We start from the raw sequence: 20,955 nt of genomic DNA, 5'->3' as shown, positions 1-20,955 counted from the left end.
TTGGTTTAGTATCTGGTATCTCCCGTATGCCCTCTGTGCTCGAAAACGTCCAACATTATCAACGTGTAACTCCGCCCGCCCGGTGCAACCCGTAGACTGTCTCGAGCGCACTTATCTGTGATAGCGCCTCTTGTTGATGACGAACTTGTCAACTGTGGCGCTTCTCTCTTTAGCTAACATGCTTCTTCTGTAAAGCCTGACCCCGAATAGGTAAGGAAGACTTTTGTGTAATTTAAAGCGGTGTTACCTTTTTGGCGCAGTTAACACTAGATATTTGTTGAAGAATTTAGTCACGTTGCTATACTTATGTTGATATATTTATTCTCATTACCCCGACCTTCACAAGGCTTTAGTTGAAAATTCGTAAAGATACAACATGCCTGAATGAAGTATATTATTTAATGGCTCTACATTTTTCGGTGTGCTTATTACTCAAGTCTATAAAGCTTACGACCTGGTTGCATTTTCAGGACTAATAATTAATTGTAAAAACAGTGTGTTGTAAAGAAGCCTTGCCATCCACTGGTTCACCACAAAGATTTGTTTTGCTCACCTTATCTTGTGCATATACATTATGTTGAAGTAGAACCACTCTAGCGGAGGGATAGCAGGGTCATAATTGGTCTGCAGCATGGTGAGTGGTATTAAGCACTTGGCCAGGTGGTTTAAAGACTTATTTGCATCTGAAAATATTTTTTAAAACTCAATACATAACCGTGGATTCTTCCCCAAGTCCAAAACATGAGTTGGGTTAACTGGTTATTACAAAATTGCGATAATATGTCTGTGTGTGTGTGTGTGTGTGTGTAGGGGTGTACATGGTTGCTTGTTCTGTGATGGACTGGAGATAGATGGGCACCAGCCATCCTGCTTTTATCAATCTAAATAAACGACAACCAATTCTGTACATGTCTGCAGCTGTTTTTATTTGTTTATTTTGACTGGAAATATCTATGTCTTTATTCATTGTACATTTTTAACTTTCCATTCCTTTTGGATTTTTGCCTACAGGGTTTCAGTTTTGTAGCAATGGAGCCTGGAGCACTGATTTTGTAAATATTGTCCTCTTATAAAAATCTAATCAATAAAAGAAGCTAAAGATTGGCAAATTTTTAAAAGGAGCTTTTTAATCTTTTTTTTTAATACTTAAAAATACAGATTAGACTTTGTAAGATCCAACAGTGTTCTTAATTTTAAGTTATTTGTAAATGTAAAAAAAAAAAGGTCAAAATTCTGATTAGTTTTGTTATTTGAAAAAAAACAAACAATCCATGCTTATATTTTGGACTTCCCAGGGGGGAAAAGGAATAACAGGATGTTCCTTTTATTAAAGCTCTCCTTTAGTACTTTTTTGACTTCTTTTCTCCCCTCCCAGTGGAAAATTTGTTGCAGAGTGATGCAGAACATTATCAGATACTCTTCAGTGTTCCTTTCTAAAGCAAACAGTGAGGGCATGTGGGCTGACCAGCTGGCTCCTCGCTGCTGGATGAAGAAACAGGGGTGTGGCTGCAGCTGGTTGTGAAACCTGCAGGATACCAGACTACAGTGTCCCATTGAACACCTGGGCTTCACTTTGTTCGCTTGACTTATTTTGTAAAGAGATCTGTCACCTTCCCACATCTCTACCCGTCAGCTCTGCCACTGTGTGGCGAATCATGTCGGCTTGTTCGGACCCCCTCCTCCCCAGTTTCAGCTGCCTGTTGCAGATTTATTTCAGGAGTGGTGGTCCAAAGTTTAGCCTAAGTAGAAAGTTTCTTGAATTGACAGCAAAGACTAGACACTGAGGAAACATCGGGATTGTATCTGGGATTTTGTAATAATAAGAAAAAAAAAACTTTTGCTATGATTTTTATAATTTTATGATGTGAAAGCACACATAAATTTCACAAAAATGAAATGCTTATGGAGAACTGTACACATTTTAATCTGCATACTCGGCTTCAATTGAGAAAGAACTGAATTATTATACATGACGTGATTTTCTTTGTAATATTTGACTTTCAATTATTTACTGTTATGTTGGTTTTTTTTTTTATTATTATTATTTGGCAGAGTATATAGATGAAATATACTGCAGTATCAGCTAAGTAAAGTTCTCTTTGGCTGAACTACTTCAGTGCAGAACTGATGGTATTTTCCTCTTCAGAGTTAAAAGCTGTGAATTTTCCCCAGACAAAAGAAGATGCCAGTCAGGGACTAGCGTACTACAAGCCCTGTACATTCACTGACTTTGAAAGACAGGCTTTACTCTGTGCTTGTGTCTGTGTGGGCTTAACTATTGCAGAGATGGTCTTTGTTTGCATGTGCAGAAAGAGGGTCAGTGACAGAGTTCACAGTCAAGAGGCAAGCTGGAAGGTGGGCTATAATTCATCTATAGAAAAGCAGAGCATGGAGTCGAATTGTCGTGTTTCTGTTCAGGAATGCCCAAAATGACTGAGTGTAGGCTGAATGTAGGGATCATGATGTCTTCATAGTTTTGTCAGTGTAAGAAGAAGTTGCAGAATTGGGTATATATTGAAGCTGCTGCTTGTGCTGCTGTTTGCAAGATTATCTACAGTATTAAATCCCATTCTTCTCATTGAGAACATATAATTAACTATGCTTTAGGTTTTTTTTAAAACTAATTTCAGACATTCAGAAGACTTTAAATTGTGATATTTTTTTTGCTCCTCTTTGCTTTGTGTAAACTGGCTTATTTTCCCTTTTATAGATGGGCAAGTCTATAGTTATAGAACTAGAGATGCACCAATCAGCTGACCAGTGATCAGAAATTAACTATTTTGCTTTGATGAGCTCTGATCCATGATCCTTTTTGTTATTTTATAGACTGATAATGGGAACTTTAAATATCTTCAGTCTATAAAAGCATCAACCAAAAGGTGATGCATCCAAGTGTATTTAAAATGTTGCCTAACTTTCAAATATAAAAGTAGACTTAAGTAGACTTCATCATCATGATAATTAAAATCATCATAATTATTAAATGTTCACTGACCTTTTCAACAAAAATATGTGACTAACTTTATTTATAAAATAGTTTTTATTCTAACTACTTATTGACATGTTAATTCTCATTTTTATTCATCATGATTCTGTTATGTTGCAACCAAATTCCTGCTGCCAACATTTATAGGTTATGAACATTTAGTTTCATATAACCACCTTTGAACCATATGAACTTGTAGAAATTGTAAGGAAATATATAATGTTTTTTGGTTTTGTCTTGGTATTTCAGTAGATGGTAATGAGATGTTTATTACAGCACAAAAAACAGATTTCCTCCATGCAAAACAATCAACAAAATTCTCCAACTGTTTATCTATTTGGGTGGATTATGTTTTAGTGTTCTAGTTAAGTTATTCAGGTTTTCTTTTTTGATTACCATAGGATAAATTATGCATATGGCTGGAGTCATATTTTGCTGTGTATGAAGGCTTTGTCCACATCACCTGTTGCTAGGTACTTTTTTTATCAATAGAATTTTAATCTTAGTCAGTTTCTTGCCTTACTTGAAGTAATTCAAAAAAGACCCCTATTTATACTAATACTCTCCATAGCTGTGCTTAATATTGCATCAAGTTATATATTTCTCGATTAGAGGAAGCACCCTTTATGCTGTTGGAAGTAGGAAGAAGATGTTGGCCTACCTCCTGCTGGCTAACATGAGCTATTACCTCATTTTAATAAATATGTTCATTGCAGCTGTCAAATGGTTTAAAATTATACATGACTTTTAAAATCTGTACATCACATTCATGTCTTTTTATCAAAACTTTTCATTTTTGGCTTGTTTACAGTCATGGTTTTGAATCACTTGAACCTGCTGCGACCCTTTCTGTGTCAGTCCCTGGTACGGCCTGCCAGGTCTCCACTCACAGTCACCTCATGGGTCGGTTTCAGACCACCGATTTGTCCTGGTACCTTCCTCCACCCTGCTCCTGCATGCATCAGGCTCTACGCCACCAAGAAAGCAAAAGGTCAGAGAAGAGAGTCGTGACACTGAAGCTCAGATTTGTGTAACATCTTCTCTTCCTTTGGCTCAGATGGAAGTTTGTTGATTAGATGTTATTTGTCTTTATATTTGAGTCTCATTTTCTCCTTTTTCTTCCTCTAAGCCAAGGCAAAGGGCCAGTCAGCTAAGGTGAATATTAATTCATCTTTGGTGGAAGACATCATCAGTCTGGATGAAGTGAAGGAGGACATGACCGCAGTCCTCAGTGCACTCAAAGACGAGTTCACACGTAACCTCAGCATCCGAACCTCGTCAGGTAGTTGGCTTGTGTCTCTTGGACCTCCTCACACGTACCCTGTTTGATTCACTCTCATTTTTCTCCAGGTGCAAGAGAAAACAGCTTACAATGAGATAAAGCATAATTTCTGCATGCACAGCCAATTTCAACATGTAACAATGTTTTGGAATTAGATTTTCTTTTTTAGGGTTTTTAGACTCATGTTTTAGTTTTCAAGTGTTTTCTATTTGAGATAAAACATTCTTAAATCAATCTTATTTAGTTTATCTTATTAGACTAAACTTGAAAAAGGTTGTTGGAATTAAAGTTTATGTAATATGTAACAAATAGACATGATCCTACACTCAGAAACTCCTCTGAAAGCAAAAGTTACTGCTGAGTCCACACTTGAACTTACTTAGGATGTCAACAGATAAACTGTAAAATAGAATAAGTTTTGTTAAAAGTCATTCTGTACATCTACAAGACAAATCACTCTGAATCTTATTTTTATATATTACATACTTCCTTTTCAAAATTAGGTCTATGCAAATCAGCATAACATTAAGAACAATCACAGATTGAGTGACTCTATTTTAATTTATTCTGTTTTTGCGTAATGTTGTAGATTCATTGGACCCTATTGTTCGTTTTTGCTTTCAATTAGAAAGCAAAAACTGTGTTTCCATCTTCCTCACAAAGTCCCACAGGGTTTAATATGAGGAGATCCATGTGTGACATGAGTTTGACCTGGCTTTGACCTTTGTTTCCCAAACTACATCCGGGCCGTGACCCTTTGTTTCTGGGTTCTAACAAATTGGGGGAGTGGAGTGTGTAATAGAAGCTGCCATAGAAGGATACTGCAACAGAATCTGTCTTAAAACTGAAAATTACTTCCTTCTTGGTTGTGTTTTACATCAGGGATTCCAAACCCTTCCAAAGAAACTTTCACTATGTTTTGCACAGAGACCAAACAATAAGCTGTATATTAAACAAAAGCCTAAATGACAATTTGATTGTATCAAATCCTGATATTACGCACATATCTGTTTTTCCCCATGTATGTAATGACTTCAAATAATAGAAACATAGTCTAAACTTGGATCAAGCACATTTTAATGTGTTAATATGACATTTTAAATCTTTAGAATGATGTCAACAGTCTTAATGCATAGCATTAAGACAGGAAATGAAAACATCATGCTAGTAGAAACTAAGAAGAAGAAAACAAAGCCTCAGCGAAAGCGTACTGTTGAAACTTTGCAGGCAGATTTTTTTAACATCATTTGGGAAGAAATTTTGTCCGGTTTACAGATGTTTGCAAAGAGCCTACTAATAAAAAAAAAGTGTCTGCAATTCAGACATGCAAAACCTCAACGGTTTACAGCAGGGTGATTTATAAAAGGTTTTGGATAGTTAAAGGTAAAGATGATTTGCTGGAAGTGATGATTTGCTTTCAAGTTACTTTTATTTATAACTGTATATGTACATGTTGGATAATTTAGCTTGTGGAGCTATAGTATAAATTGAGCCTTGATTTGTATGATCGGTCTCCAAGCTTGCCTTATGCATTTTTCCCCCCTGATTTATTACTTGGTCGTTTAGAGTGAATCTCCTGTGTTGAGATCTTCTTTTCATTTATTACAATAGATTATTACAAGGACCTTTATGCGAACTGCACAGTATAATAATCTTGAGGAGCAATACCACAGTATCACTACATTTACAAAAGACATTTAAATATGTTGTTTAACTTGATCTAATGTATTCTATTTAAGACAGAGAAGTGTAAAAAGTAATAAACAAATACATTTATTATTATTTTGATCTATGGAGTCAAACAAAGGTTTTAAATAAACCCCCTGATAAATTTATTTGTAGTTGTCATGTAAACTTGCTTCTTGTGAAGAATATTATGGAGTAACCCTGGGAGTAGAACATCCATATATTAGCTGCTTATGTAGAAGCTGCTTAAGAAACATGTCTACACTTCTCAGAAATATTTCACACAGTCTCACTCCTAAACCTCTACCAATTAGCTTTTCCAATTCCTCTCTTTACTGTCTCTGTTGTTTTATTCATCTATTTTAGATTAATCCCTTTGCTTTGTCATCCTTCCTGTCCTCTCCCTCTACCGGTCTGTCTGTCACTGCTTTCCTCTTGATTGTCCATCCCTCCCTCCTCTGTCCAGCTGTACAATAATCCAGGGAGGCAACATGACTTGGATCTGACAGGAGAGATGAGGAATTGAATGACGTCAGTTTTGTCTCATGCAACTGTATGCGGGTTTGTCATCTGGGTCTTATTAAAGCTACCAGTGGGAGACTCTGTGTGGATAGCATTGTATCTTTTGCTGTGTGTTGCTATGAATCCGTTCTTGTATGTACAGTATGTGTTTGTGCGTCAGATGTATAACAGGAAATCACACAGATAGATGCATAGAGCGTGGAGAGATCAGTGGCTTGTCCAGCATATTGAGCTGATTAAGTAAGGGTTTTACCGCTTGGAAACTAAATTTGTTTTTATGTAAACAAAGAGTGCATAGGTCATTCGTTTGGGGACTAAATCCTAAACGCATTGTTGTTGCAAGAGTCAGCAAGACTGGAAACTGAGTAACGAGGTTTTATCTCTCTACAAATCAAAATTTGATTACCTCTAAAACTAATTAATTCATTCATTGTTTTTCATTTTCTTTTATTTGAAACACTGTTGTCCATGTCTGCTTTTATTTTGGATGGTATTAGCAAAGTTTTGTTTGGCTCCAATTCAGGTAAGTTTAAAAGAAAAATAGTCAAGCTGAGTTGTCCCTTCTGTAAAGCCAAAGCTTTCTTTCATTACTTTGTAATGTCTGAATAATTCATAGATCATATTTGAGCAGCAAGACAAACATTCATCTAAAATAAAAGAAAGAAAAGAAAATGCATCTCAGTATTGAAGGAAAACATTGAAAGATCTTCAGAAAGCCTGCAATGTATAATTGGAAACTATTTCATAAGATTATTTAAAAAAAGGCTGGTTGGGAGCAAACTATGACGAAATGACATGTGCTTCAGAATGTAGTTCTAGCTAAGGCCTGTTTGTACATGTTTAAAAACCAAGCTTCAATTTATGCATGCACAAATATTAAAAGTTTTGTACACATGTTCTTGCATGAAAAAGATTGTAAACATTATCGTAACATTTAAAGGCCTTTTAAATACATTTTTAAATACCTTTTATGGTGCAGCCAAATACAAAAAAAGTAGATTATCTCAAAAGTGTGGGAGATGTTTAAAAGAAAAAGACAAAGGTGACAAACTTTTCAGGTGGCTTGTGATTGAAGACTATTCAGTTATGCATTTATATTGTACTGCCTGCATGTTACAAGCCAAATTGTCAATAAGTCATATGAAAACATGCTAGGCTAATGTCAGCCTAGCAATATTGGAACTGTTCTGCATGGAAAACAGTCAGCTGAAAGAAAATGTTATTTTTTTTAAGTCTTGAGTTGTTTGCTTAAAGTCAGATGGTTAGAAACATGAGAGAGTCCAGTATTAACTCATGTTGGAACAAATTATTTGTCAACGATATACTAGTAATACTTATTAATTGCAGTATGCTATTTTACTTCACTTCAAGGCTACTGAATTGTCATGAGCATACATGGAATTTAATTTATCAAAGCAACTATAAATATCCATGCTTAGATGACTGAATGGTATTCAAGATAAAACATAAGAAATTTTCAACTGGAAGATAGAAATCGGGTTTTGCTTTACCCCACTTTGACAAATTAAAATCTGTTTCATCCCAATTAATCCGCTAAGAGAGTATTCTGCACAAGTAAGATACTGATTGCTCATATTGTCTTATCAGAACCCCACTTTAAACAAATACTAAATTCAAGCACTTGTAAATATGTAGGTAGTCAACAGAGTAAATTCAGGTAAAAGAAATTAGTGTTTGCCCTTTTACTTTAAACATCTGGTTAAACTGACATTTAAAATAAAACTAAGATGTTATATAATTGTGTTATTCATTCAATATACATTTGATCACATCTATCATTTTTAATACTCCTCGCTCATATTGACTCTCTGATTAGTGCGTCTCCTTTTCTGTCCTTGAAATCAAAAGACAAATTGATCCTATAGAGAAAATTACACCACTGGCTCACCTCCCTGTCACCCCACTTCTCCACACACAGCACCAGCACACCCCCCTGGGGGAAAAGAAGGGAGGAGATGATGTAAGGCAGAGGTGGAGGAGAAGGAAACAACTGCGTCTGAGGTTAGCCAGATGGAGGAGGTGGAAGGATGGATGGAGCAAGGAAGCAAAAAAAAAAAAGGGATGAGAAGTGGGTGGAGCAGGAGTCAGCTTGTGTTGGCAAAACATTTGTTTCTGTCGCTGGTGACTGTTAAGGGGAGACAAAAGATTGTGGAAATTTTTAACAGCTTGACAGTAGGCTTAATTTTTACATGTGTTATTTGTGGCTTCTGCTGTAGATTCCTTTGTCTTTCTGTTTGTTAGACTGAGCAACTGGATGATTGATTCTGTTTTCATTAATTCCAAATCTACATAAACGCAGTCACATCAAGCCAGAACATATTACCACATTGATTAGAGGCCCAATAACAACGGGAGAACTTGACCTCAGTATATAATGCAAAACATACGAGTTTAAATACTTCACAAATTTGATAAGTCTTTTTTTTCACTGCCTAAAACAATGTTAAAAGAGAGTCCTTTGTGTGAAAATTCTGCCAAATATTGAAGAAATGCAGTTGCCACAGTGTAAGAGTGCATATCGTGTTCGTCACTGCAACCAATGCGACATGGAGGCAGATAAATAAAGAAATGAAACACCTCCCCTGGTCTGTATTTATTTAGGGGCTCTGGATCACATTGTGGTGACGACTCAAGATGGGAAGTTTCCTCTGAACCAGCTGGGTCAGATCTCCATGAAGTCCCCTCAAGTCATTATGGTCAACATGAGCAGCTTCCCTGAAGTAAGACGATCACACACACACCCACACGCCCCCACACACACGTCAATGTAGTTTCTTCCTACCTGTATCTGTTTGTCCCATTCCGGACAAGCGCTGAATAAATAAGCTTTGTACAAATAAGCCAAAGCAGAGACAGATAGATGGTCTTCAGTGAAGGAAAAGTGAGCCAGACCAGAACTGGAACCCCACATCACTCTGTGTGTAAATGAAACCTGACCAGCCTCTTTCTGGGCCCCGAGTCTCAGATGCTAATTGATTGATCACTCAAGGACCCCTTTGTTCTGAAGGTGAAAGATAGCAAAGAAGGGTATGTGTGCACTGTAGTGGACTTATGTCTGCGTGTGAGTCGTCCCAGATAGGAAATGACCTCATTTTACCCCTGGGTAAGGAAGAAATGGATTATTTTTCTTTTTTCTTTTAAATGGCTCAATTTCTTTGTAGATTTTGTTTGAGGGGTCAGAGGTATCCAGACTCTTTGATGCTAGAATTTGCATTTGACCCAACATTATTAAATCATGTATGTGAGAGTTGGATTTCACAATGTTTTTTGTGTCTGCTCAGCTTCCTGATCAAGTTTAGTTTTATTTTGAGGTATAATTTTACAAAATGATGCAAAAGAAAACACTTGGCAGAAATGTCGAGATGCTTTATTGCTAAAATCATGTTGCTTTCATCACATAATTAAGGTGTAGAGCAGTAGATTCCTAATGGTAAAACATTTCTGGTAATGTCGCTGCATCGCCATTTCTGTAAAAAGTCTCGAACTAGATTCAACTTTTGATGCAGTGGTATAATCTTACACTTTAGCATATAAAAAGTATATCAGTTAATTTATTCAGTAGGGAAAAAATATCACCTTTAAATTAATATGAAGTTAGTGTAATTTGAATGTTTTTATTTATACTTTGCAACGTCTAGGAATATTTACTTAGTAGTCAATGACTTCCTGTTTTCCTAGGGCAGTGGTTCCCAAAGTGTGTGCCATTGCAGGGGGGCGTGGGAAACGGTATGGATAAATGAAAGAAAAAAATAAACAGTTACACAAAAGTCTTTCACTGTACAGATGGTTTGTAGTGTGTTTTGTTGCAATCTGAAGTTGCAAACTTCAGTGGAGTTTGAAAACAAAATATGTGTATAGGTTTATGTCTGGTTGAACAATGTGTGTGCCCAGTTGATTTTTTTTTTCTTTGTTGTGGGGGATTTTATTGTAATCCATAGGGGGGTCCAGAAAATCTTTGGGAACCACTGCCCTCTGGTAACACCCAGGCCACTTTCTGTAAACTTCTGTTCAAAATGAAAAAAACAAGAAAGCATACCGTTTAAATAAGGCAAGAGTCAGGATATGGTGACAAGACAAAAACAAGCATTAGTATCCTGAAGGCACCATTAAACATTTTACACATGCCAATTAATTGTTCACATCTGATACCAGGGAAAAGGCTTATTTCCAGTCCTACCATCACAAATGTAAACATGCAAACGAAATCTATGCCGTGGAGGTCATCAGAACCTTATTTTTTATTTGCTTTGCAATAAAAAGTGAGGTTCCAGTGTGAAAATGTAAAAAGAAACACAATTCCTTTTAGTAGCAAGTATAAAATAGATGCTAAGATCAGATGAAGAACTCTATAAATATCAACAAAATTTTTAACTATCTCTATATAATATTAATGTCATTATATTTTAGCAAATGCTCAATATGTTAATGCTTTACCTTTGCAGTATGTGAAATAGCATTATATTTTGCATTCAGAAGACTGAATAAATGGAAATTAGCATTTTGACCAATTCCGGTGTATTTACAGCAATATTTTATGTTTATCTATATTCATTTTCCCTTTAAAAAAATCTATCCAGTTCAACTTCCTAAAGGCCTCAACAGTCCAGACTGTTGCTTTTCTGCATGTAAACCTTTCCTTGTTACTTTACAGATACGGTTCCAAAAGCATCTATTAGCTTAAGCAGATGTGATAAACGTGGGTGATTTCTAAAAGGGCAGGTTGTCGAGTAATAACAGTTTTTCACCTTGTCTAATGTTATCCGGTCATCAAGGAGCTGTGACTTGCCTGGCTTTGTTTCCAGGTGGATCAGCAGCATAAAAACATCAAAGTTTTTATCAAAATTTCAATCTAAGATACAGTTCTAAAGCTGAATCAGGTTAAATATTTCCCCAGAGAATGTTTTTTTTAATTAATTTATTTTTTTCCATCTTTTATTAACCACAGACCACACATGCTCAGACAGACACACTCTGTTTCTCTCACATGCCGCTCTGTCAGGACCAGTGTTACCCAAGTCCTGCACAGAGGTGAGTCTTCAATCGCAAGACCTAATAGGCTTATAATGACACCTATCCATTACCTGCCACTGAAGAGTCTCTGCCATTGTTTTTATTCATTCATTAAGAACATTCAACAAAAGTGGACAGTGCAGCCAACATATGTAAATGTGGGAGCAGTTTACTATGTGTGTGGGCATGTATGCCATGTTTAGGCATTTTAATATTGTCCCTTTCAAAGGTACACACAGCCTTTCGATCACATTCCTCTCTGCTCTCCTGCTTTCTTTGAACTGGGCTGGGAGCGTTTGATGCAAAACTTCACTGTAATTTCTCTTCCTCTCCAACACATTAACCAGAACCTGCCCAGCACTTTTTTTTATTTTTCAGAGGAATTGAACTCTTGCTCATCTGAGAGAGGAAACTGTGATGAATTCGATCCTGAGAACAATCAAACATAGGTATGGGATAAATCTATCACCCTGCTCTCAGAAAGCAACTGGAGGCCTGCTTTCCGGATGACTTTAACAAAGGAAAAGAAACCTCATGAATTTTTTTAATACTCACAAATAAATTCCTTTAATCTTGTTGCCATTTCTTTGCCCCCAGTGGGAAAAGTCCTGAAGGAGCCGTCAAAGAAAAGAGTGGAATAGAAAGGTGGTGGGGCGGACAGGAGGAAATTGAATGGCTTAAATTTCTGTGTATAACACTTTTGCATACTTTCAAAAGATCAGTTAAGGGAATTATTATGCAGCTGAAAAATTAACTTCCTTCCTCTTGTGCATATATACCATTACTGTAGCTCTCCAGTGTAGTTCAGTAATCTAGAGAGTGAAGGATTGTGTTGGATATTGGTGATACTTTATATTCTCCTGTTGGTGAATGTCAAGCTTAGATTTTTTTTGGTACCAGTTTAAAAAAAAATGCATGATAGTAGATACGTTCTTAGTGGGGTTAGGGGTTTCTGTAACAATAATTTGTTGTAGTGCAAAAAAGATGACTGCTATAAAAACTTTTATGTTTTCTTTACTATATATTTAATATAACTGATTAGATTTTCAACATGAACACCAACAATTATAGAGCCATGAAAAGTCACTTCTGCTTTTTCAGTTTTTGCCACACTTCAAGTTGTGACAAATCCTCTGTGGCCACAATAACAAACAAACATTTGCATTAATTGTAAATTAGTCTTTTTTATCACTTTGGAAGAATTTTGGCAAACTTGTCTTGACAAAACTGTTGTTTTGCCTAGCTAGAGTTCACGTCTCTAGCTACACTCAGAACTGATTACTGCCTCACCTGTTCTAAATCAAGACATCGCTTAAATAGGACCTGACTCACAAAGTGAAGAACACCAAAACATCCTCAAGAACTAGACATCATGCTGAGTTTTAAAAAAAAATCAGAAAGAAATGAGAAAGAAAATTAGATTTATTAGTCTGGAAAGCCATTTTTTAAATGTAGGGACTCCAGTGAACCAAATCGCAACCCGTTATCAACAAAACATGGCGAAGACATGGAACAGTGGTGAAGCTTCCCAGGATCAGCCAGCTGACCAAAATCACTGCAAGAACAACTCATTCAATAGTGCACAGAAAACCCCACAACAAGTTCAGAGGTCATGCCTCCACCATAATAACAAGATTAGGCAAAAAAGGCCTGCATGGCAGAGCTTTAAGACAAAAAACACTGCTGAACAAAAAGAAGGGTAAAGCTCATCTCAGTTTTTTTCGGAACATTTCTTGATGATCCCCAAGACTTTCGGGAAGACTTTCTATGGACAGATGAGACAAAAGTTGAACTCTTTGGATGGTGTGTGTCTCATTACATGTGGCATAAAAATAACACTGCATTTCAGAAAAAGAACATGCTTCCGACATTAAAATAGGGTGGTGGCAGTGTGATAATCTGGGGCTGTTTTGCTGCTCCAGAACCTGGAAGACTTGCTGTGATAAATGGAAGCATAAATTCTGCTGCCGACCAAGATGTCCAGAAGAAGAATATCCACCCACCTGTTCAGAACGTCAAGCTGAAACAAACTTTGGTTTGGACAGTGTTCCAAAACACACCAGCAAGTCCACCTCTGGCTGAAAAAAAAATTAAAACAAAATGAAGACTTTGGAGTGAGAATCCTAAATCCTATTGAGATGATGCGGGACGATCTTAAAAAGGCCGCTCCCCTCCAATGTGGCCGAATTACAACAATTCTGCAAAGACAAGTGGATCACAATTCCTCCACAGTTGGAAAAGATGCATTAATAGTTGTCACAAACACTTGATTGCAGTTGATGCTGCTGCTAAGGGTGGCACAACCAATTATTAGGTTTAATACCTAATAAGTTTTTCACAAATTGCCGTGTAGGTTTGCTTTATTTTCTCCCTTAATAATAAACACCTTCATTTAAAAACTGCTTTTTGTGTTTACTTGTGTTGTCTTTGACTAATATTTAATTGGTTTGTTCTGAAACATTGAAGTGTGACAGTCAAAGAAACTGGAAATATGGAAGATAAACATTTTTCACACCAGACAATTAAGGCAAACCTTTTTTGAATATTGAGATATTTGATTAAATCAGTTGGCCTTCATATATTATTTAGTGCATACAGGTGTTCAATAAATCAAATCTGATATGAATGAATGAATTCATTCTCACAATAAAAACATTGTTTCTTTGGGAAAGCAACCAGATAAAACTATAAATAAAGAAATCTAAATTTCTATAAACTGAATTAAAAATCATTCTTTGGAAAAGGTTTTATTATAACATGACCTTCTTTCTGTTGCATTGCAATGTCACTATATGTTATATAACAATTGTAAATAACTATTTGGATGTAATATTTAGTGCCATGCATACTATGGTTGACAGTAATATATTTAGCCACTCAGATGGAATTTTACTGTTTTTTATGTGCTTACCTGATCAAGATCTTAGAAATCAAGGTTTTAATTTGTTGGAAGGGTGTTGGGATGATGGAAAAGAGGAAGAATGTTGTAAAAAGTATGGATCAATTGCAATCAATATCACAGGTATAATATTCAAAAACTATATTGCAATTGGATGCTTTCCCGATACCATTAAACAGTAAATATAGCCCATATAAACCTGTGTAACATCTGTTTGAGAATCTGCTAAGGAATCAGCTTGGAAGGGGTTAGAGAAGAATTTTAAAATAAAACATATCTATGGTATTTGTGTTTTTTAAATATGGCTCAACTAATCATCCTTACTTCCATCTTTCTGAACAATATTTATTGAATTCAAATGAGCTGAACACATGTTAGTGTTCATGTATCAAATGCGAGTGCAGGCAGACTCTCCTGTGAGGTTGTCAAAGGTCAACTCTGTGCCCCTGCAACCTCTCAGGCCCGTCCCATGAGACCCGGCGCTGACAGTGGCCCAAGGCACTTCCACGCTACATGGGATTCCCCTGGCACACACACTTACACACACACATACACTCACTACCCTAATGATTGCCAGCTGGAACGCAGTCACTACCTGTAGCCGTGGCTCTGCTTTTCCTTTCACACCGGTGCTGAAGTTGTATTTCTGTGTGTGTGTGTGTGTGTGTGTGTGTGCGTGGGTGTGTTTGTGTGTTTCTGCCTCCCGCCCCAGGCTACAGCGGCGGCCACCCGCGCCCTGAGAGAGAGCAGCATGAACTTAAACCCAGAGGCGGACGGGACGATCATCAAGGTGCCCGTTCCCAAGTTAGTCCCCCTTCTGACACATAAATATGCCAGAGGCCAGAAAGCCTTTCCTCCGCTTTACCACTTTTCCTTCTTTTCCATCTTCTCTTCACTTTTGTTTTTCCTCTGTCATTTTTCTGTTTTTTCCCCCTTCCTCTCTTGTTTTTAACACAAACTTCTGTCTGTTCTTCCCATGAAACATCATCCAGCATGCAAATATCGCAGCCAAATCTCACACATAATTTCTCACGGTTTTTGTTTCACTTCATTAATAAATAAATCCACAATCTTAGCTGTAGCTGACAGGTTTATTGACTTTTCAGAAGGAGTTTTAGACAGCCTCAGTGTGTTGGCATGATTGTCAGGTCACTCTCTCTATTTCTACTCTTGCTAAATATCTCGCACCCTTTCTATTTTTTCCCCTGCCAAATCAAACAACCTCACACAAAACAATCCGTCACTCACTCAACAAGCCGCTCTCTGTGTGTAAAGACTACGGGTTTTTGCATATACACAGTGTGCATGTGAGTCTGCACGCCTCCTGTGTTTATGTGCATGTGTGGTGGTGTGCACGTGGAGCAGCAGGTGTTAGTCTGGCAGAGGAGGGACACAAGAGTCGGGTCTGCTTTTCCCTCTGCAATCAGTCTCGGCACGCTCCGAGCCTCCATTTGCATTTCCAAAGAAAGGCGCTTCTTGATTGGCCCTGGAATCGTTAATTAGGCCGCATTGTTTGCAGTAAATAGACGCGGCACTCGGATTGTTTGCAAATTGTTCCCGCAGCATAAACAAGACGAAAAAGCCAATTAAGGGCAAGAAAAGCATAGTGTAACGGGAAGCTGGTCTTTTCTGACTGACAAATGCAAAGTAGATGCAAACTTGTTGGGAGGATTTTTTTTTTCTTGTCTCCAACTCAGCTTTATGTCCTCGAAGTGATTGTAGTTCAAAGCTGTGAGTCAGAACTACAAGGTTTATGTTTAAGGCTAACAAGCACTAAGTATATCCATTTGCCTGAGTGAGGATATCATTTTGTGCATTTATATTCACGATCTTTTTTTAAGCTCATCCATGCTACAGTCAGATAAAGTTGTAACTATGTAGGATGCAAAGAACGGCAAAAGTATTTTTTACGACGACCCTTCACTAGTTTTAAGTTTTCTTTTGGACTTTACACTTATTTTGCAGTTAGCAGTTTCACTTTTTTTTTTTTTTTAGATGTTTCAGAAATAAAGTTTTCTTTACCTCAAGTGATTAGCCTTGATTGTCAGTAAGATACAAGGCAATGTAGGAAAAATCATGTTTTAAATCTGCTCTCTAGCTACTTTATTAGACATTCGTCACAAAGATAGTTACAATTTTTTTCATCTGAATGTTTTATAACAACTAAATTTCAGACGTAAAATATATGAATTTAGTTATTACATAACTTTGAGATCATGTGTGGAATTCTTTCTCCTGTTAAAAACATATATATTTTTTTATTAACACCATATTTTGTTTGATTATGATTTTGGACTGGCTTGCTGACAGCAGCACAAGAAAAAGTTGCGTTGCACAAACCTACACAAACATAGCACAAACGTTTGAAGCCAGTTTTGTTTAATTTGAAGAAAGTCAAGGGAAGGGGCAACTTCACTCAAGTTAGCACAATACAAAACTAAACAGTTTGGGATCTCAGAATAATATGAGCAGCTCACAGTGACCAGTAAAAGCACCTACATTTTGGATTTTGTGTCCAAGATTATTTCTAACTGTACCCTCTGTGATATGTGTTCAGGGAGCTGCAGCAGGTCAACCTTATTACACAGGAAGTCGCACTGAACAGTGCAACGAAACTGTACATAAAACCCTCACACCTGCATTTTCTCAGGATGCTGATTAATTGACTGTCCTAATCACATAAGCTTATCCACAACAAATCTGAAACTGATGGTGGAGTTGCAGAAACCTCTTATTTTTATTGAGCTGTGAATTTGTTGTGATTAGGCAACCCTTGAACTGTTTCAGAGATCTCCCTACTCCAGCGGGAATCCTTGTCATCAAACTATTTTTTTGCCAATGTTTTCCCTCCTTTTAACGGCAGGGTGACACGGGAACACAGAGAAAACCTTGCCAAGTTGGCCAAACAATTCAGCAACAAGGCTAAAGACTCTCTGAGGAGAGTGCGCTCCAATTCTGTCAACCAGGTGAAAAAAGCAAAAGAGGGTCACTCTGAAGACACAATACGACTCGTAGAAAAACAGGTACAAACCCTACAAGGCACTTTACAGCTAAAAGAGAAAAAAAAATACTTTTAACTTCCTATAAATTCTTTTTTTTCATAGATTCAACAGATGGCAGACAACATTGCTGTGGAAATCGACAAACAACTTGCAGCCAAGACCAAAGAGCTTTTAGGATAACCGTAAGAAAAGAAAACCAATAAGTCTCCAGTTACATATTTCAGCATCGATAAGACGAACTTGAACCTGTTGGTAACAGAGACTGGATCATGATGGAGACCTCGCTTCTGAATCATCCACAGACGCACATTTTGGTCTGCTGAATCTTTTCTTCTTGACCACACTGTTGGATACCCATCATTGCTGTGCGATATCTGCGTCCAGCTGCATAAAGGCGTAAACAGAAACTGGCACGGAAACGGCAACAACGACGACAGACTGCCTGTCACCTCCCTCCTCTTCCTTGTTACTCTCCCCATCTTCAAACAAACATCCAACAGGGGACGAATGGCCTTTTAATGGGATTTGTGGGCCTCCTCCTAATCAAACTCCTTGCCACAGGGGCTGCCTGTTTATACAAACCAAGCGCACCCATCCGAATGTAAACTGCGTCTTACCCTTGGTGGCAAGAGCAAGACGCAGTTTGTTCTCGAAACTTAGGCAGATACCATTAGCGTGTTGCCAAACATTTGTTTCGCATTGATTTTCAGTTTGGTATAAATGCACATCAGGAGGGAGGAAAAAAAGAGCCTTTAATTTCTGTCCATGTCTAGGATTGATAACATGGCTACTCTATTTTAAACACAATAAAGTCAGGAAAGACACATTATTGATGGACCCCATTAAAGAAACACTGCTTTGAAGCATGTGCGTCATCTTGTTCTCTCTTGTTTTCTTTTCATTTGCTTTACTTTTTGGTTTAAAGCCGGCCCCTTGCTCCATTAGCTGGAGTGATAATGGACTTTTCCTGTGCAGGGACCTTCTGGGGGCCCCGGCTGCTGGCACAGTGGTCGTCCATTAGGAAAAGAGGCTTTTAATGTTCTACACTTGGCCTCCTTTGTCTTTAAATAGCTTCACTTTTCAAACTTGCAGCTGAGAATAGCTGGTTTGCAGGAGCTGTTGAAACCAAGTCAATAACAGGAATAGTTGGAATGGAAAAAAAAAACACACACACTCACATTGTGTCCGGCTCTGCTTTCATCTGCCCGCTGTTTATACCAGCTGGAGGCTTTCTGTGCCATTATGTGGCTGGTGTCATCATCTTTATCATGATTTCTTTTTCTCCTTCCGCTACTGGTCACAGGCAGCCCGCAAGTCAGACAGTCTTTATTTTCAGTCTGCCCACACTTGATCGCACAGCCACACAGTCATTTGATGACTGCAGCTGCTAATTAAATTTTTATTACAATGCATTCTCACTTCTTCAAATTGGATTTAGGAATAGGGGAGCATTGCAGGTTTCACTGGGGGTCCTACTGTGCGTGGTTTTAATGCCCAGAGTCCTCTGTCTGTGGCTGCTCTTTAATGGTCCAAACAGTCCAGAGTCACTGGATAAACAAGAATTTAGCAGAGGAGTGGACAGGCTGGGACAGAGGAGGGCGGGGTGGAAATGTCAGGTTTTTGTGGTGATTCTTGGTCCATATGTCAGCAATTTGAGGGCATTGTGTACCTTGGCCTAAAACAGAGGCTTCATGATCGATGGAGGGGAGAAAATTCTCCCAAAGTCCCTGGCGCACAACACAGGCAAAGCACAAGGAAATTGCTTTCAGCTGATAGCTTCATTTCGGTTGACATTTATCAACTGAATTACCCCTGTTCCTTTTCGAATGTTTACTACTACCAGCAGCGCTGCCTTTTTGACGTACATGTCTGCGAGCGTCCGCCGTTAGCGTGTGAGACCGCGCTTGTTTGCCAACAAGAAAGCGGTAGAGGTTTGTCTCTGTGGAAATTTGGCTGTATCCTTTGGCGACGCCTCAAAAAAATATACAAGGCCAAATTAGTTCAGTAAACGTTTAATTTGATAGGGCAGGCCTTTATTCACAGCCGGCGCAAAGTGCAAACATGTTGTTTGTAAAAGTTGTTTTCGTTCTTTTTGCAAGAAGGGTCAAAGTTTGAATCCTAAATATTAGAAAGGTCACATTCAGTAGCACTTCCTGTAAAAATACATAAAACTTAAGATGAATTCATCCTCTACTGCAGTGTAGCATACTAACACAGTAAAAAAAAAAGGAAAAACCGAACTTCTGATTTGAGTATATTTATTCAGCAGGGGAAAATCCTACATTAGGTAATAAATGTTATTTAACAAATTTACCAGTGGCACAATTACTGGTTCTTCTTCTGTTAATAGTCTGCTCAACCCCCTTTATGGACGACACTCCTACCATTTCACAATGTTGTTGCCTACATGCTTGGCACTTGGTATGACATGGAAAAGGGTTGTCTTACTGTTTGGTAAAAACAAAAAACATTTATTTTAAATCATCATGTCTTTGAGATCCATTAATGTTAAATTCTCTATTTTCCTGGCAGAAACCATCAGCCTTTTAAAATCTGATTGTGTGTCAGAGAGTTAATTGTTTCATGCACTCTTAAAATGTCACATTGCTATTGGAAGAAAAGAGTCCAACAGCATCAAAGATCCTCTACTATACTTAAGAGTAGAAATAAAGGGTTTTTTTCCCCTAAAAATCTGCCAATTGTTTCACTCCATAATCATATGGAGTTTGATTTTGTCTCAAATATTAATTTTCACCGTGCTAATCCAGAGATATCACTCTTTGCTGCAGTTGAGAGGATGTTTTTTTTCTCAACTTCTATTTTCCCCCCGCTGATTTAATGTAGTGAAATTAAAGGCTGGATTTTACTACAACTTTCCCTGTGTTGTTTTGCCAAAAGAGTGTTGTACAGCAGGGGAACCAATGATTGTGCCACTGTTGAGTCTGTTAAAAAGCAATTATTTCATTATGTGGTATTTCTTTCCTACTCAATAAATGTACTGAAATTAAAGGTCACATTGTTCCTCATTCGTCTGTTTGAGAATATGTTGCTGCAATACAAGACGGATTTATGTTAAGGCTTTTTACGCATCTTTACCTGGACTGCTTTTAAATGTGGTCAGCAGTGTATCTACTGATTAAAGAGCACATTCCTATAAACGCCCAGGCAAGCAATGCCTTTTTTTTCTTTTTAAGTCGAGTATACATTTTGACAGGCCAATAGAAACCTGAGTCTGTACCATCAGAGAACTCCTCTACAAAACATTTTCATGATCTGTCTGATAAAATACGTAATTTGGCTTAGTGAGAAAGATGAGTAACATGTTGCTTAGAAGAAATACTAGGATCTGCAAGCACCAGAAGAGAATTTGGGCTTAGTTGTGAATATTTTCTAAATACTGACGTTTTTAACAACTACACTCTTTAATGAATGACAAGAGCCTGACATGGTGAACAAACCGAATGGACTAACTCGTTTTGTCACGTTTGACCGAGGGCAGACGGAATGCAACGATGATTAACAACCCCATCTTGAGGCGCAAAATGGT

The 20,955-nt window shown here is 37.6% G+C and overlaps 1 protein-coding gene across 1 annotated transcript; it reads left to right on the top strand.

Annotated features, from left to right (window-relative positions):
* The first annotated feature begins 110 nt into the window (after positions 1-110).
* Positions 111-20,564, top strand: mrrf (mitochondrial ribosome recycling factor). Its single transcript, XM_028025526.1, has 7 exons — positions 111-210; positions 3,798-3,977; positions 4,116-4,268; positions 9,099-9,217; positions 15,119-15,210; positions 17,270-17,429; positions 17,511-20,564. The coding sequence occupies exons 2-7, from the start codon at positions 3,800-3,802 to the stop codon at positions 17,586-17,588; spliced, it is 780 nt and encodes a 259-aa protein (XP_027881327.1). The 5' UTR covers positions 111-210; positions 3,798-3,799; the 3' UTR covers positions 17,589-20,564.
* Positions 20,565-20,955: the final 391 nt, after the last annotated feature.

This window comes from Xiphophorus couchianus, chromosome 8 (genome assembly GCF_001444195.1).
Source record: "Xiphophorus couchianus chromosome 8, X_couchianus-1.0, whole genome shotgun sequence".
In the NCBI taxonomy this organism is placed as follows: Eukaryota; Metazoa; Chordata; class Actinopteri; order Cyprinodontiformes; family Poeciliidae; genus Xiphophorus; species Xiphophorus couchianus.
This window is presented reverse-complemented; position numbering and strand designations above follow the sequence as displayed.

Bases quoted from the DNA above. Each gene is read 5' to 3' on its own strand.
- mrrf (XM_028025526.1), top strand. From the start codon at position 3,800: ATGGTTTTGAATCACTTGAACCTGCTGCGACCCTTTCTGTGTCAGTCC. The intron at 15,211-17,269 runs GTTAGTCCCCCT...TTTTAACGGCAG, and splicing joins ATCAAGGTGCCCGTTCCCAA to GGTGACACGGGAACACAGAG. The intron at 17,430-17,510 runs GTACAAACCCTA...TTTTTTTCATAG, and splicing joins TACGACTCGTAGAAAAACAG to ATTCAACAGATGGCAGACAA.